Source organism: Eleutherodactylus coqui, chromosome 1 (assembly GCF_035609145.1).
Source record: "Eleutherodactylus coqui strain aEleCoq1 chromosome 1, aEleCoq1.hap1, whole genome shotgun sequence".
NCBI classification, from domain to species: Eukaryota; Metazoa; Chordata; class Amphibia; order Anura; family Eleutherodactylidae; genus Eleutherodactylus; species Eleutherodactylus coqui.
Window position 1 is genome coordinate 403,113,090 of NC_089837.1, and position 18,140 is coordinate 403,131,229.

Sequence of the window (18,140 nt, forward strand, 5' to 3'; positions counted from 1 at the left end):
CTCATTGAACATTTGCTGAGGTGGACGGGACACAAAAAGTCTCTTCTATAGAAGCAGGTGGAGCTATTCTAACAATAGTTCTGGAATATCAGTAGATAGAAACATTTTTTAATAAGTGTAGATACAAAAAAATGTCTATAATGATGGGATGGATTTAACTCAAAATATTATCTTTTTGGGACAAACCCTTTAATGTGAATCACATTCCAGTGTGGAAACGACTATGATCGATACACAGCTTGCTTTCAATGACTACAAATGAGACAATAAAATATAGATATTTATATGAGAATATAAATAAAGGTAACGCTGCAGTCTCGGAAAGATGTATTTTCTAAGTCGAAGGTAGATAATAATGTGGGGAGTGTCCCTGATCAAGTGACAAAGCTCCTGGTTCACTTCAGTGTTATCAGAACGTATTGTTGGCGCAGTGTAATGTTAGGTGTTTTATAGACCGAACTGCGTCATGAATATCCAAATATGTTTCTGTTCTCTTTCCCTTTTATTGAACCTTTGTGATTTAATGTTACCCGTTTATTGAATATCTGGATACATATACTCCAGCGAGAATTAATCCGTTATGAAACATAAATTTTACTGATCTGTAGTTTTCATCAATACTTTAAGCAAGCACCTACTGGGAAAAGGAGTGTGGTGTAATTAACTCTGGACACAATATATTGCGTGACACATTTATGTTCCGTTCTTTAGACACATTTCATAAACCGTTGTCTTATGTTGATATAATTTTGTATTCCTTAAAGTGAAACCCCTGTTTAATACTTATCTAATATGAGGCAGCTTTTTACCTGTGTGGTTAGTTGTCATAACCTGTACAGAAGATCCCGGAGGTCCATTCCAACTCTACAATTCTAAAAAATTTATTAACAATGAGCACGTTTAAAAAAAAAATATTTTGTAAAAAAATTCATATTCAAGGTCAGAGTCAGGAAAAAAGTCTGGCAAGTTGCACCAAATGAATTATTTTGCAGACACCGTTCTGATAAATTTGTTGTAATGGGCACCATTTTTGCCATCATGTAAATGGTACATTTTAGGATACTATTGATAATTCTCTTTTATAAGACTGCATTTGACGGTTTATGAAATGTCGAAGAGAGACAGTATTTAAAAAGAAAACTGACCTTTTTATCCATAGCAACCAAAGTTTTGTTTTAATTTTGATAAATGAGACCCATTTAAGGAGAAACTAATTGACTACTTAAAGGGGTTGTCCCGCGCCGAAACGGGTTTTTTTTTTTTTTTCAACCCCCCCCATTCGGCGCGAGACAACCCCGATGCAGGGACTTAAAAAAAAAAACAGCACAGCGCTTACCTGAATCCCCGCGCTCCGGTGACTTCTATACTTACCGGTGAAGATGGCCGCCGGCATCTTCTCCCTCCGTGGACCGCAGCTCTTCTGTGTGGTCCATTGCCGATTCCAGCCTCTTGATTGGCTGGAATCGGCACGTGACGAGGCGGAGCTACACGGAGCTACACAGAGCCCCATTGAGAACAGAAGAAGACCCGGACTGCGCAAGCGCGGCTAATTTGGCCATTAGACGGCGAAAATTAGTCGGCTCCATGGGAACGAGGACGCTAGCAACGGAGCAGGTAAGTGAAAAACTTCTTATAACGTCTGTATGGCTCATAATTAATGCACAATGTACATTACAAAGTGCATTAATATGGCCATACAGAAGTGTATAGACCCACTTGCTGCCGCGGGACAACCCCTTTAAAGCAACCCTCCAGGCCTGGAGAAACAAAGATGACCGAAGCGGACTACCTGACGTACATTAGTATGCATCAGTAGTCTAAGACCCTACATGCTGATGTGACTGGCCAAAGCCGCTCACCTGGTCAGTCAAAGCAGGTATATAGTGTCTTAGACTAGTGATGCATAGTAACACACAGTGTGTTTCAGGCAGTCAGAGAAGCTGGTGTTGCTAACTTTGTTTCCGGACCCGAGGGTCACTTTAATGATCTGGTTATTTTGACCATTAATGACCCTAGTGGTTTGTTAAGTGAATCATAAGGCCTCCTTCACGCCGGCGACACGGCATCGCCACAAGAAAATCACAGCGATGTCGCATCGCTGCACCGTGCGATATTGCTCGACTTTGTAGCATCACGTGTGAGGATTTTCAGGGGGAGGGGGGGGGGCTTGAAATATAAGCCCTACCCTAAAAATAAGCTGTAACTGAAGAAATAATTTTTAAAAAGTATACATCACCTCTCCCGCGCTTTCTGAAGTGCCGCAGGAGCTTCTCCCTCGGTCCCAGCACTGATCATCTTCTTCATCATCTTCTGGCCAAAGATGAAAAAATCCCCAGCTGCTGGAAGTACTGGCTGTGATTGGCTGACACTTAGCAAATCACAGCCAGTGCTCGATGAATGGCTGTGATTGGTTCAATAACTGCCATTCGCCAAGCACTTGATGTTATTGACTAATTGGCTAAGCTATAGCCAATCACAGCAAGTGCTTCCAGGAGGCGAGGATTTTTCAATTTTTGGCCTGAAGATGAAGAAGAGAAGCAGTGCTGGGACCCGGGGAGAAGCCGCGGCGGCGGCAGAGAGCGCTTCTAAGGTGATGTATGTCCTTTTTTTATTTTTCCCTGCAGTTAGGGCTTAGATTATAGCTTGGACAGTATGATTTCCTACTGTCAAAGTTGCATCGCACGAAAATCGTGTTTTGGTGCAATGAGATGCAACAGGGAGGAAGGCTCTATAAGGAAACATTGGCTACAAAACCTCGTGTGTCGCGGGCATATTGCGGGACCCATGAGGATTTTGTGTCGGGTTGTTGCATGCTACAAAACATCGCATGTGTGAAGAAACCCATAGGAAAGCATGGGCTTCTCATACATGCAATTTTGTAGCATTGCTACAAAGTCGCGCGACTTTGTCACCCATGTGAAGGAGGCGTAAATCTGACAAAATGATCTGAACAAATGTTTTATTTAATTTCTTTATAATTTTTAAGCAACGTGATTTTTTTTGAATTGCTGGTGTATAGTTTTATTTTTAATATACTTTCTTTTCTTTGCATCTTTGGGTTTATCTACAATGTAATTTTTTCTGAGACTATATCCTTTTTATTTTGTTTCTAGCTGCCCTTTTCTCCCTCACGAGCTTTTTAACTGTCTTGCTCAATGGAATGGGTTTCTCATTACATGCCCAGAGAAATATTCAGTAGCCTCAATCTATGCATATGCACATAAATTATATAAGCTTCAAGTACTGTATATACAGCATTTGCTTATCTTGCCGTACACCGCATTCATAATTCTCAACGGCAAGGCATCAATACTTTTCCTGTTATGTTTCATTATATGCCCTTTATTTGGTGCTTTATATGCATATTGTATTAAGTTTCAGTCTACAGGGTGGCCCAAAGGTATGGAAATGCCTAAATAAATTTAAAACGGTGGTTGGGAATGCTATCCCATGTGTGGCATGTTTCTAAAGGGAAGGGGGCAGATCTATGAAGGGCAGTATCCAACACAGCAGACCTTTTGAAAGCTGCTATCCTTGAACCAAGTCAATATTTTCCATTGGGAAGGGGTGCATGTGACATATGTTTCTGAAACTATGATGAGGAATCCAAATGATATTGGAACAATTAAGCTTTCTTTACATAAACCTTGGAAAACCCCTTCAAGTTTTTGAATCTTTCTTTAGGAAGTATGTATGTTTTTATGTCAATCAAAAGTAGGTGACTAATAAAATGTGTAATTGACGTCCATTTTCTAAATGGCTTAACTTTCCATAGAATTGTCTAACTACCCCAAGTCTTACTGCTGATGGTGAAGGATTAGCAATTGGTTATGTCTTATAGTAGTTTACTGTCTGCAGGATGAGCATGTGTCGATGAAGTGCGAGCAGTCATTACAAGGACACAGTACCGTGATTGCGCAGTATTACATTCTGACAGTACACAGCGGGCTTATATGTCAGAAACTTCCCCTCAGCTTCCTCGGGTGTGCACAGATGCTCTTTCATTACCCTGTCACAGGGTGCAGTTCTTATAGTTGTTCACAAATCTATGATACCTATAGAAATATATATTTATAGAAATAAAATCATGCCCTTTTCTAACAGTTTTGTGGTAGTTGCGGCACTAAAGTGCAACATGGATGCTGTGTTCCAATATGTCTTAATAGTTCCAGCTCCATTTTCAATCTTTTCTTCCATAATAAATGATAAAGGTTTCTTGTGGTGTTTTCAAATCTGGGTCTGCAATTAAAGGGGTTTTGTCATTAAAAAAAAAATCTATACTCACCTATTCCTCCCCAGGCAGACTCGTTACCACATCTTCTCCTCACTGATCTTAACCAGTCCCACAGGTCACCCCACCTCCAGCCGTACAGATCCTCTTCTCCTTGTTATGAAGCCAGCATTCCTCACATTCTTCTTCCAGCAGGTCAGTGAAGGTCATGTCCCTGTGATGTAGCCTTCACTGGCTAGGAAGGAATGCTGATCTATTGCAGAGACAATGGGCATGAGAAGTCTCTGCAATAGCTCAGCACTCCCTGCTAGGTTGTGAACTAGTGACGTAGCATACATTGCCGGGAAGGAATTAGACTGCCTGCGAGTGCACCTAATGTCACAAGAAGCAGAAGAATCAGTCAGCTGGAGGTGAGGGGATTCCCAGGGACTGCAGGAGACAGGAGAAGATCGGTGAGGAGAAGAGGAGGTAAGTACACTGCCTGGGAAGGAATAGGTGAGTATTCACCTATACACAGTACTTTGGTTGCCTCCTGTGGAGTGTGTGATTGTATTCGTGATTTGTTGTCTATTACGTGTAATGGAGGAGTCTGGTGATGTTTTGTGTATTGTAAAGAGTTATGGTAAGGTCAACTGCCTAGTTTTATGTCCATCTAACTTGTATGTCTGGTTGTGAGTCACCCTATCCTCATGTGTCTTGATAGTCACCCCCCAAAGGCAGTCCTGGGATTGGTTAGAGGAGTTTACTCATAAATCCCCTGGGGTTAGCCAGAGGGAAGTTTATAAAAGACAGCACAGGGGTGTAAAGAGGAGCGGAACAGGAGATATACCCAAAGGGAAAAGAATAGAGCTTCAAGGAAGAGAGTCTACTTCACCTCTGCTGAAAGAGTTATGCCCAGACAGGACAAGGCCTCTTAGTCATCCTGAAGAGACAGAAAGTAACCGTGAGTAAGCTACCTTTTGAACAACCAGAAACGGTAGTGGCCACGGGAGAAACAACCCCCTCAGGATAGCAAGAGAGACATTGTGTATTATCCTGAGAAGGAATTCATGTTGAACGTTGTCCCTGTAAGAATTTTGTTTGGATATTGTTATGGACTTTATTGAAGAGTTGAGTAAACTTTATACCCTTGGTTTACCAAACTGTCTCTGGCTGGACTGTTTTCTATCATCATAATCAGCATAATTAAGATAAAGGATATTGGCATCACGAGCTATTTGTCTATGTCCATTTGCAACTGGCAAGTGGTTGAGCCAGGCCGCAGCTGACCTATGGAGCGGAGCAGTAGAGCAACCTGTGACAACCATCTACTAAACCCCGCTGTCTCCCTCAACCGGTGAGGTCTTCACTCAGCCACTGCAATAGAATTATTTTTTTTAATGACCGAACCCCTTTAAGGGCTCATGTCCACGACTGTGTTTTCACCACGTATTACACGTGAGTTGCACAGACGCATGATACGCGGTGAATGGAATCAATGAAAGTCAATGGGCTTTCATTTTTCCATGCACATCGGCGTGTAGACACTGTGTATCGATGCACAAGAGAAATAAGTAGCAGCACACTCTATTTCTCTGTGTACGTATGCAGCATGAGCCCTATACATTTGTATAGGCTGTGTATGATACGCTGTCCATATGCAATACAAAAAAAAGGGTCACACTGCGCATGTCTGTCTGTGTGATAGGCGGGCATGCGCAGTCCCATACGCAGCTAGATGTGGTCTCTGTTGGCAGAGCATATGGTCACAAAATGGGTAAAACCCTGCAAGGTGATGCACAGCATTTTACGCATACATTTGTGGGCATGAGCCTTAACCTTTGCACGAGTAGTCTGATGACTGCGTAGGTCGTCTATTGAAAGAATTACCACTTGTTCTAATATTTTTATTAAATGTCTGGCAATACACATTCATACTGTAAATATGTTCTGCTGCAAGGCTCATGCCCACTACTATAATATAGGGTTCTGGGCTGTCCCACATTCTGTTGGATTTCTACCTGAAAGTCCTTAAGTAATTGTTAAAAGTCACAGTAAAGGAGACCTATTTCCTAAGTTTATACCTGCTATATTACACTCAACTTACCCCAGACCTCACACCAAAACAAGTCAGTAAGCAATTCTAATCAAGAAATACATGATAATTTAGAATATTTCAAGTGCAATTATAGTATCTTGTTTAATGCCAATTATTAACATTTTAGATTGCGGCTGATGAGTCTCCTCCAGAAGGTTGCAGCGCATTTGCTTCTATCCACGGGAAACGCACCTGCAAAGCAAGTCAGATTAAACATCTTCTGAAGGAAACGCTGGATGGGTAAAGTTACTGCTTACTTTTCTGTAGGGCCATGTAATGTGTCTGTATATTCAGCAGAGAAACAAAGATCTACTTAACATTAAGATTCAAGTCAAAAGATCTACATTTTCTTTCTTCTAGACCAAGACCTTATTTGTATAAAGGAGATCACATCTTCCCTACTCTTTCCAAGACCGCACCAGTTGTTGTTCTGTATGCAGAAATTGGTACAAAGGCATTTGCTACCTTTCATAAAATTTTGGTGGAAAAAGCAGAAAGGGAGGAGATCATTTACGTTCTACGACATTATATACAGGTGCGCTGGGGCAGCTTTTGTATGTATATTCTGAAACGTATGTCTATTTGAATTTTATTTCACACAAATGAGAGTGAAAACAGGATCTCTGTAACAGAAGAATTGGACTAACTGTGAAATAGTAAAGCAAATGAAGATTTTTATGTTTCAAAGCTTTTTATTGGGGGGACTTGTTATTTGTATAGCGCCAACTTATTCCGCAGCGCTTTCAGGTAATTTTTTATTTATTAGCCTCCAGCAAGCTGGGTACTCATTTTACCCACCTCAGAAGGATGGAAGGCTGAGTCAATCTTGAGCCGACTACCTAAACCACGCGGGGATTGAACCCGCAACCTTCACTCTGTGCCACACGAGGCCTTTTTATTAGTATTAAAGGAGATGTCCCGCGCCGAAACGGGTTTTTTTTTTTTTTAACCCCCCCCCCCCCCCCGTTCGGCGCGAGACAACCCCGATGCAGGGGTTAAAAAAACCACCCGCACAGCGCTTACCTGAATCCCGGCGGTCCGGCGTCTTCATACTTACCCGGTGAAGATGGCCGCCGGGATCTTCTACCTTCGTGGACCGCAGCTCTTCTGTGCGGTCCACTGCCGATTCCAGCCTCCTGATTGGCTGGAATCGGCACGTGACGGGGCGGAGCTACACGGAGCCGCTCTCTGGCACGAGCGGCTCCATAGAAGACTGCTGAAGACCCGGACTGCGCAAGCGCGGCTAATTTGGCCATCGGAGGCCAAAAATTAGTCGGCTCCATGGAGACGAGGACGCTAGCAACGGAGCAGGTAAGTATAAAACTTTTTATAACTTCTGTATGGCTCATAATTAATGCACAATGTACATTACAAAGTGCATTATTATGGCCATACAGAAGTGTATAGACCCACTTGCTGCCTCGGGACATCTCCTTTAACCAAACCAAACAAGGAAAGAATTGAATATCGTAACTTCCCCTCGCAGGGGGCAAATTCAGAAGTAGACTGTAGAGTCAAAGAAATAAGTAACCTGTAGAAATAACAATCTACTTCAAACGTTGGCAAGATAGTCACAAAGAAGGGGGTTAACAGAACTAAAGATCATCAAGAATCCGTATAAAATTCCAAATTTTTGCAGGATGGGAGCAATAAAAGGGATATCAAGTAAAGTTTCTGGGGGTAATAGTTAAGTGGAGAAACCTAATACCAAAGAGAGATTGAAGATTGAACCACTTATAATCATGCCATGCCTCAAACAATGTGGTGGGTGGAATAATTGGTGAGTCAACTGTTTATCCTTGCTTAAAAAATACATTTTCTTTCCAAAGAAAGTTTAACCCCCCCCCCAAAAAAAAAAAATTGTCACGTTAAGTTGGAAAAACCCTCCTGAAAGTCTCACCCTTTTTTTTTTTTTTTTTAAATTAATTAATTTTTTTATTTTGAATTAATGTCTCATGTAAATATGAGCTGCAAAACCTAATTGCCTTAAGTGCATTTTAACCCCATAATTAATTTTAGCTGTAAAAACTAGTAAATAGTGTCACTTTTTGTGTTCCAATGGTCAGAACTTTAAAAATAAAAAATAATCATTTCAATATAGCTGTATGACACTTTGTATTTTGCGGGACACGTTTTACTTTTTATAGGAACCAATTTCAGGCACTTGTAAAGTAGTGAATAACTTTTCCTTTTTTTTTGCTGGGGCAGTGAAAAAAAGCAATTTCACCATTGTTTTTTGCATTATGTATTTATGGCATTCACAGTGTGGTATAACTATAATGTTATCTTCTGTGAGCCATTAAGATTATGACAACACCAAAGTTTTTTTAATGTTTTACTATTTTTGCGCAATATAAATACCTTGAAAATAATTTTTTTCAGTCAACCGAGAAATAAAAGTCCAAATCAGGCCTATTTTTAAGTTGTACCATTTTGAGGTACATTTTTAATTTTTTTTTTCCATTTCTTTTTAAGGGAAGCGAGATTTGGATTTTTTTTCATTGGTAGTTTCTGTGCTTGATAAATAATGTAATATTTTATAGTGTTATGAATGCAGCAATACCAATGATGTGTAGGGTTTTTAAAAAAAATATTTTTTCAATATTTAAAGCCTGGTGTAGGGGGGGGGGAAGGTTTTTAATTTTTTTATGTAAAAATGTTTAGATGCCACGGTCAGTAATGACTGCAGGGTTAAACGGTGTATCAGAGTAACTTGATGAGCAAGTATTCATCATTACACTCCTTTTCCAGGGAAAACCCCCTATATAGCACAGTCGGAGGGCAAATAAGCTGTCTGATTGATTGGGGGTGATGGCATGAACAAAAATGTTATCCCTGCTCTGTGATGGCGAGATATACGGGTGAATCCTAAATCTTCTTCTCTGCTGCAGCTGGTCCTCCTCCCCTTCCTTCTCTCCTCCTCACACTTAGGCTTCATTCATATGAGCGCATATCGGCCGGCCAATATATGCTATGTTGGGGGCAAAAAAACTGGTGAATGGACGCACAGATCAAACGTTTGTGCGCCCGTTCATATGGCCTTGTGAGGCCGGCGCAAATGCGCTGACCTCACCAGGCCATCTCCCATTTCCCGTCCCTCCCCATCGCAGGCTTACCCTTTCCTCCTCCCCGCTCCGTCTGTGCAATGGGAGGGGCGGGACAGGGCGCAGCTAAGCACCGGTCCGCCTCGCCTTCTCCCATTGATGGCTATGGCCAAGGGGCGGGAGAGGGTGGGCACTTAGCTCCGCCCACATCCCACCCCTTGTCCACAGCCATCAATGTGAGGGCCGGGCGGATCATCGCTTAGCCCAGCCCCCTCCCATTGCACAGACCGAGCGGGAGGAGAGGTAAGACTGCACGGGGAAGGGGAGGAGAACAGAGAGAGGTAGTTTAGCAGCCATGCCGCTAAACTCCCTCCCACCTACGGTCGCTGCCATGGGCTCCCATAGGCCCGACATATTCCGGCCCAAACATAGTTCCAGAACTATGTTTTGGGCTTGACGTAAAAACTCCCGGTGCTATATTGGCCGGTTGGGTGTTTTTACGTCTGGCAAATACACCCATGTGATCTGATGCATTGGAATCCAGTGCATCAGATGACAGCGCATATCGGGCGGCCGTGAAAACGGACAGCCGATATGCGCTCGTGGGAAAGAAGCCTCACTAAAAATGAAAGGTGTAAATTGAGACTCCACTTCAAATGGCTGAAGCTGCAAAAAAGCATGTTGGTAGCCTTTATAGAAATGGAGCTGCAACCGTTTAAAGTAGAACGTGCTCTGTTCGTGTAAAACTGTGAAGTCCTTTTCCTACTGAACTAACAGGGCTCATCCTAAACTGCTGAGGGGGTTAAATGACCAGACATTTATGTGATGTCACTCCAAAGTGAAGAAACTTTTTACCTTTCTAACTTTTTCTTAAATTTTAGAAACCAAGTAAGAGGAATATGAATCTGTCTGGCTATGGGGTTGAACTTGCTATTAAGGACACCGAATACAAAGCAGTGGATGATACACAAGTTGAAGGTACTTTGCAGTATATTAATAAACTTTATACCCATTCTGAAGTGGATATTAGCTTTTATTTATTTAGTCATTAGTGGATGTTTAAGGACTAGAGATGAGCGAGCACCAAAATGCTCGGGTGCTTGTTACTCGAGACGAACTTTTCGCGATGCTCGAGGGTTCGTTTCGAGTAACGAACCCCATTGAAGTCAATGGGCGACCCGAGCATTTTTGTATATCGCCGATGCTCGCTAAGGTTTTCATTTGTGAAAATCTGGGCAATTCAAGAAAGTGATGGGAACGACACAGAAACGGATAGGGCAGGCGAGGGGCTACATGTTGGGCTGCATCTCAAGTTCCCAGGTCCCACTATTAAGCCACAATAGCGGCAAGAGTGCCCCCCCCCTCCCAACAATTTTTACTTCTGAAAAACCCTCATTAGCAAGGCATACGTTAGCTAAGCACCACACTACCTCCAACAAAGCACAATCACTGCCTGCATGACACTCCGCTGCCACTTCTCCTGGGTAACATGCTGCCCAACCCCCCCGCATGACCCAGTGTCCACAGCGCACACCAAAGTGTCCCTGCGCAGGCTTCAGCTGCACTCATGCCACACGCTAGCCTCATAGCCACACCACCCTCATGTCTATTTATAAGTGCGTCTGCCATGAGGAGGAACCGCAGGCACACACTGCAGAGGGTTGGCACGGCCAGGAAGCGACCCTCTTTAAAAGGGGCGGGGCGATAGCCCACAATGCTGTACAGAAGCAATGAGAAATCCAATCCTGTGCCACGTCCATCAGGAGCTGCACACGTGGGCATAGCAATGGGGAACCCATGTGCCACACACTATTCATTCTGTCAAGGTGTCTGCATGCCCCAGTCAGACCGGGGTTTTTTTATAAATAGTCACAGGCAGGTACAACTCCGCAATGGGAATTCCGTGTGCAACCACAGCATGGGTGGCTCCCTGGAACCCACCGGTGGTACATAATTATATCCCATTGCATTGCCCATCACAGCTGAGGTAACGTCAGGTTTAATGCAGGTGGGATTCGGCCCACACTGCATGCCCCAGTCAGACTGGGGTTCTTTAGAAGTGGACACATGCAGTTACAACTCCGTGTGGACCGACAGCATGGGTTGGTCCCAGGAACCCACCGGCGGTACATAAATATATCCGATTGCATTGCCCATCACAGCTGATGTAATGTCAGGTTTATTGCAGGTGTGCTTCGGCCCACACTGCATGCCCCAGTCTGACCGGGGTTTTTAATACATAGACACTGGCAGCTACAAATCCCTAATGTGAAGTCCCTGTGAACCCACAGCATGGGTGGCTCCCTGGAACCCACCGGCGGTACATAAATACACTGAAAGGATGACAGGCAAGCAGCATGGGTACCCTCAGCAGTGGGCCAAGCTGTCTCTTCCCCCTCCTCCCCCTCCTATAGACATGATACCACCAGATACCACCACCGAGCTCGGCCTCTGCAGGGTGGCATGGTGTGAGGGGGCGCTTTGGGAAACAGTTGGTGGATTATTCGGTCTGGCCCTGCCTCTACCCCTGGCCACCGTACTACCTCTTCCAACCTGCCCTGCTGCTGCACTTGCCTCCCCCTCTGAAGACCTGTCCTCAGTAGGCTTAGCAAACCAGGTGGGGTCAGTCACCTCATCGTCCAGCTGCTCCTCCTCCGAATCCTCTGTGCGCTCCTCCCTCGGACTTACTGCCCTTACTACTACCTCACTGATAGACAACTGTGTCTCATCGTCTTCATCCTCCTCACCCACTGAAAGCTCTTGAGACAGTTGCCGAAAGTCCCCAGCCTCATCCCCTGGAGCCCAGGAACTTTCCAAAGGTTGGGCATCGGTCACGACAAACTCCACCGGTGGGAAAGGAACCGTTGCTGCCCATTCTGGGCAGGGCCCCGAGAACAGTTCCTGGGAGTCTGCCTGCTCCTCAGAATGTGTTATTGTAATGGAGTGACGAGGCTGGAAGGAAGGAGCAGCAGCAGCCAGAGGATTCAGAGTTGCAGCAGTGGACGGCATAAAAGTCTGTGTGGTCGATAGTTTGCTGGATGCACTTTCTGCCATCCACGACAGGACCTGCTCACACTGCTCATTTTCTAATAAAGGTCTACCGCGTGGACCCATTAATTGTGAGATGAATCTGGGGACCCCTGAAATTTGCCTCTCTCCTAATCTCGCAGCAGTAACTGTATACATAAATGTGTCGGTCTGGGGTGGCCATGCCCACTCCCGATGAGCCACACCCCTTTAAAAAAAAAAAAAAACAATTAACCGTGATGTAGACAGCAAAAAGTTGCAAGTTTTTGTGCAAATCCGCGCTTAAAGGGAAAAAAAACTATTTGACTTTTTTTATGCCATAAACTCATGTAAAAGATTTTATGAATGTCCCCTTATATTCTTAACCCGCAGTATTCATTCAAGAATAAACTGCTTACACAAAGCTGATAAATGCTAAAATGCACATCAAAAACTAATGAATTGTAATCACTACATATTAAAAAGTTCTACAACTTGTATACTGAATGCTTAAATTTCCCTTCAAGATCTCAGTTTGCTGTCAGTAGGCACAAATGTTTTTGAGAGCTGAAAACTCTAGCACTTCTCTCAGTTGAGTCTGCTACAACTGTATGTAGTCTGGACAGTCTTCTATGAGCTAAGCAGCCAGAGCTCCATACTAACACATTTTTAACTAGAGTAATACATTGTAGCAAATAAGTAGGGAAGGAAAAAGGCCCAATGCACATGGGCGGACTTTTGATGCAGAATCCCGAGCGGGCGTCTGCCTCCAGATTCCGCAGCAATAACCCTCCATGGCACACAATGCAAAAAGATTCTTCATGCACATGAGCTGAAACTGATTGCAGTTTCCACTCACGGATGAAAAATTGCAGTATGCTCCGTTTCCCTGCGATTCCCGCATGGACGGCTTCAACTGAACTGAATGGAAGCCGTCCGACCCACGGCCTGTATGCATTGGGAATTGTGGATGGGCCACAGATTCCGTGGGTAAAGCAGGAGCTTAAAAAAAAAATCTGGCCACTGCCGTCACGTGCCGCAGTCACAGACGGATTCCGTGCGGGATTCCCCTCATAGAATCAGTGCATGTCGTGTGCACGAGGCCTAAGGTTTATGCTGCTGCTGTTTGTCCACAGAAAATTGTCTAGACTGGTAACAATTGTAGAAATCCATCAGGACTGAATTTAAATTGCACTTCATTTACATACAACTGGAAAACTTCTTTACAAGGGGTTTCCCATCTTTAGACACAATGGGAATCGCTCAAAGGTGTCTTTTCTCGTTGTGTCTAAATGCAGGGACATCGTGCAGTTTTCGTGCACGAGTCGTTGATCGCTGAATTCCAGAATTGAGTGATCAGCTGTTAGTAGTGGAGCAGGCTGTTATAAGCCAGCTGTGCTGATGAGATTTTCTGTGCCTGTGTCCTGCTGTGAATTCACAGCGGGGACACTGGCAGTCAAAGTGGAGAACACTACAGCTGTTTGCATATGCAAAGCAGCTGTATTGTTCTATTAGTGGCCACAACTGTGTCCAGCTATGCTTTGCATACTTTATAGAAGCTAAGTAGCAAGATTATGCAAGATGATCTCTTAAAAGTGTCACTCGAACTATCGTTTGAGCGACTTTTGAGCTATCATCTATCAGTGTAAATGGGGCTTTACAGCTAGGATATGTCACCACTTTATGATGAGTGTGGGTCTCCACTGGTCCTGAGAATGAAGTGGACACAGCTGGTGTACAGTAGTACTGCGTCCCCTTCTAAGTTATGGATTCACAGCAGTACTTCCGGCTATATGACTGCAGGCAAGCGCATTAATTTGAAGTGGAAAAACTGTGAAAGAGATACACCAGGGGAGTGTCCCCTTCATTCACAAGATCAGGGCTACCACTGATCATAGTAAGATATACAAGCAATATATTTTCTTACTGCATAAAACGAGAGAACCACTTTAACAAATTATTATTATTTTTTTTACATTTGGGGCTTATTCACATGATCGCATTTGCACTGTGTATTATGCGTGCAGAATTTGCATGCACAATGCGCAGTGAATAGAACTCATTGATTTCAATGGGTTTGGTCACATGTGTTTTTGGCGCGTACATTTTGGATGTGTAAAACAAGATGCAGCGTGTCCTATTTTGGTGCATATTACTTACCAATTGGCCCATATTAAACTTATTTGGCCATTGAAATCCAAGGGAGCATGCTTGCGTGTTTTTGGCATTCACATTCCCTGCGTTTTTTCATATGCGAAAGTGAAATAGAATACACACAGATGCATACAAAAATGCAACGCCCATAGCAAATAAATGCACTTAAGCTCCTGTGAAGCCAGTCTTAAAGGGAAATGTATCAAGACAAGGGTTTCCTATACCTGTCTGATAGAAGGTGCCCTCGGAGTGAATGAGCCTAATTTATTAAGAGACACATACCTCTTAATAATGAGCTAGTGTTGATTTGAACTATAATTTAAAGTCCATGGAACTCCCTGCAGAGAAAAAGACACATTTATCATTTTTTTTGCATTGAATTTTCCTTCTCATGCATTTAGAAAGACTCCTAGTTAATTTGCAAACTCTCCTACATTCAAGTTTTTGGTTGGGGGCGTTCTCAGCACTAATCACCTGGTCTCTCATGAACATGCACAAGCTCAGCTTCCCCCCTTTCCTTTTTCAGAGTCTGCGTAGCATAACCATGCCCACTACACAGCTATCTTTCCATCTGTCTCATCTTCACTCTGATTAGCTGCTGGTGCTGTTCCTCCTCACTGTGGCCTGTAATAGTAGCCTTCTCGTCTTTGTGTGCTCATGATCTCCTACATCATCCCCCCAACACTGAAATAGAACCCACTGAAATGCACGTTCACAACAGGGGAGGAACTGTCGATGTACTCTGACAGTCACAATTTTTGCACAAAAATCCGCTTGCACTAAAATTGGGACTTTATGATACCAAAATTCTGGCATAAGCGAGCTTATAAATTTCCCACATCATGGACTTGGTGAATGCTTATTAATAATGCTGATCACAAATCTAGGCATCGGCAAGCAGAGGATGAACAGGTAAGGGTTCCGTGGGCAGGAGCCCCGTGGCGGGATCCCACCCTGCCCACAGCATGAGGACATTACTTACCAGTCCGGATGCGTGCAGGTCGTCCGTTGTCTCCTCCGTGCATGTGGGCTGGCCCGCCGGCCGACATGCCCCCCGCACGTGCGCAAGTGGAGGTTTTTCTTTTTCAAATCTCCTGCTTTGCCGTGGGACCCACAGCACACCTGGAGTGACAGTTCCAGGTGTGCCGCAGATCGGATAGCTTCCATTGACTGCAATGGAAGCTGTCCCTGCGTGATCGGCGGCAAAATTGAGCATGCTGTAATTTGTTTTCCGGACCTGAAGGTTTGGAAAACAAACCTGCCTGCTTTAATTAGGCTACATGCGCCCATGAATAGTTTATGGGTGGCTTGAACTTCGGAGCATCTGCGCGGGTGCCCCACATGGGTCCCGGAATTCCAACCCGCCCGTGGTCATGAGCCCCTTCTGTCTTAACTGTTCATTATATGTAGAGTCTCTATTATGCATTCACTCATAGCTGTTTTCACCAACTGTCATGAACAAAGTTAACATCTAGGTGTTGGCAAAGAATACAGAATAACTGCTATATCTAGTACCTCTAATTTGTGAGATTGTAAGCTCTATTAATATTTTTGGTACATAACCCTCTACTTTCTAGTATAGCTCTTATTTATAACTAATACCTGAATACCTATGTCACTGCATATAGTCAATAAGTAGATGGAAAATTCGACCTCACTTCCATGTTTTCGAAACTCTTGCCCTGCCGATGTATTTTTGTTCTGGGAGTTTCAATGACCTTTTGTGTACAAGCAATTTTCAGTTGCAGTTTTTCTCTAATAATGTGGTGTGTCCAAAAGTCTTATAGACCAAAACCAAAGATTGCAGTAAATCAGATGTAAATTACTTTCTGCCTCGCAAAGCACTAGATCAAATCGAAATGCTCATGTTTTGTCTACTAGAAGACAGCAGTCAGCCCTTTGGAAAGGACACAGAAGGACGCTGGATTCTTGACACATTAGGCTTCACTGTTACTGTAATTATGTTCACTGTGCTTTGTTCTGACAAGTTCCTCGACGCTGTGTACAGACATTTCTTCCCAAATGCTAACCTCCTGCTACATGATCTTTTTCTACATAATCATGTACATTCTCTCATCCTTAGTAGTTATTTTCTGTTTAGTGTCTATATGCCAAGATTCTTAGCAGCGCTGCCCTTTTCAGATTGGTAGGCATTTGTGTGCTCTGCTACCCTCTGGTGAAACTCTGGAAAACTTTTTAGATAGACTAAAAAACATCTTATTAAAAGTGTTGTCTTGTTAAAGATAACTCTATATATAGCTTTTTTTTTGCTTTTCTTTTTGTTATTCGTGTTGTTTTTGTAGAAAATAATGACAATAGTAATTGAATTAAAGGGGTATTCTGAAGACTGGGCGAAATTTTCAAAATTCCTGTAACGGTTCCACTTATTGCCATTATTCTAAATGTCCATCTAAATCATCAAGCTGAACTGCAGTACCTTTTTTTGCAAATCTGCACTACTGCTGCTTTCCAGCCAGTTTTAGATTTCCACATTATTTAAAATGTACACCAGATAGTACACTTTCGCAATGTACCATTGCCAGTTACTGACGAATGCCCATTCACAACTGTACAAATTGTGTTATTACAGAATTTGAAGGCAAGAACACGAAATATTACTGTAACCAGTGTTGTAATTTGAAGTTTCTTAACAGACAAGAAACTGGACTACTTTCAATCATTGCACTGCTTAAAGGGGCATTCTGGGACTTTACAGACTTCTAACCTTTCACCACTGCCAGCCTCATTGAAGCGTTCAACAATGCATTTTATTTACCCCAAATGAGTGCTTGTGCTTCAATCAGGTTGAGTCACATGTTCGCTGCTGTCCTCGTTTTGAGATGTCCTCAGATATACTGACCATGGTCAGAGGTCCCTAGCTTCCTCTCCTGACCATCCTGTCTCAGCCACATGAATATTTATGAGCTGGGCGGGCACTCAGGAGCAGAGGATCACCCAGAGTTCTGAGCAGGCGCAGTTGTAACCTTAGAAGAAGGTAATGCATGCTCACTAACACAGCCCAGCACCGCAGCCTTCTCCCTCTAGCTGTTACTGCTCTGATGGCTGGCATGTGTTGGGTAGTATAATATTATCTATTCATGGACAATATCTATAGCACTGGGTGTATGAACAATAAACGTTACATTTCTTGATGATGTGTATGTTCAGTATACCTCTTCTGCCACAGTATTGGTATTTGCTGGAAAAAAGGATCCAGAAGGTGAAGGTGTGTATTGCACTAAATAAGTGATTTACAGCTGACACCGTGTATATGTATTTGGGTAATATGCGGTAATGTAGTGGCTAAGAATACTATCTTCAACATAGAAGAACTGTGGTTCAAATCCTGTCTGAAACCTACCTTCTTGGTATTGTCTGTGTGTGTGCATATATATAATATGTGACCATGTACAATATGGTCCAAAAATTGTGGATTTTTTTTTTTGTTTTAAAGGACGGAATTCTATATAATATGTTGGGTATACTAAGTGGCGGACCCTGATGATCAGTAATTGATGACCTGTCCTGGGGACAAAAGCGGATACATGAAATAAGTTTTTAGCATGTTATATGAGAGCAATGATTGTAGAGCACACAGGAGTAGCAATGAAATGGAGGATAGCTGCTG

At 43.2% G+C, this 18,140-nt stretch overlaps 1 protein-coding gene across 2 annotated transcripts in view; it reads left to right on the forward strand.

Annotated features, from left to right (window-relative positions):
* The window catches only part of UGGT2 (UDP-glucose glycoprotein glucosyltransferase 2), a 268,510-nt gene that overhangs the window by 19,011 nt on the left and 231,359 nt on the right, over positions 1-18,140 (forward strand). For both annotated transcript variants that reach the window (XM_066580528.1, XM_066580538.1), the window contains exons 4-6: positions 6,436-6,548; positions 6,669-6,843; positions 10,234-10,330. In XM_066580528.1, the coding sequence (XP_066436625.1) occupies positions 6,436-6,548; positions 6,669-6,843; positions 10,234-10,330 (385 nt within the window). The remainder of the gene's footprint in view (positions 1-6,435; positions 6,549-6,668; positions 6,844-10,233; positions 10,331-18,140) is intronic.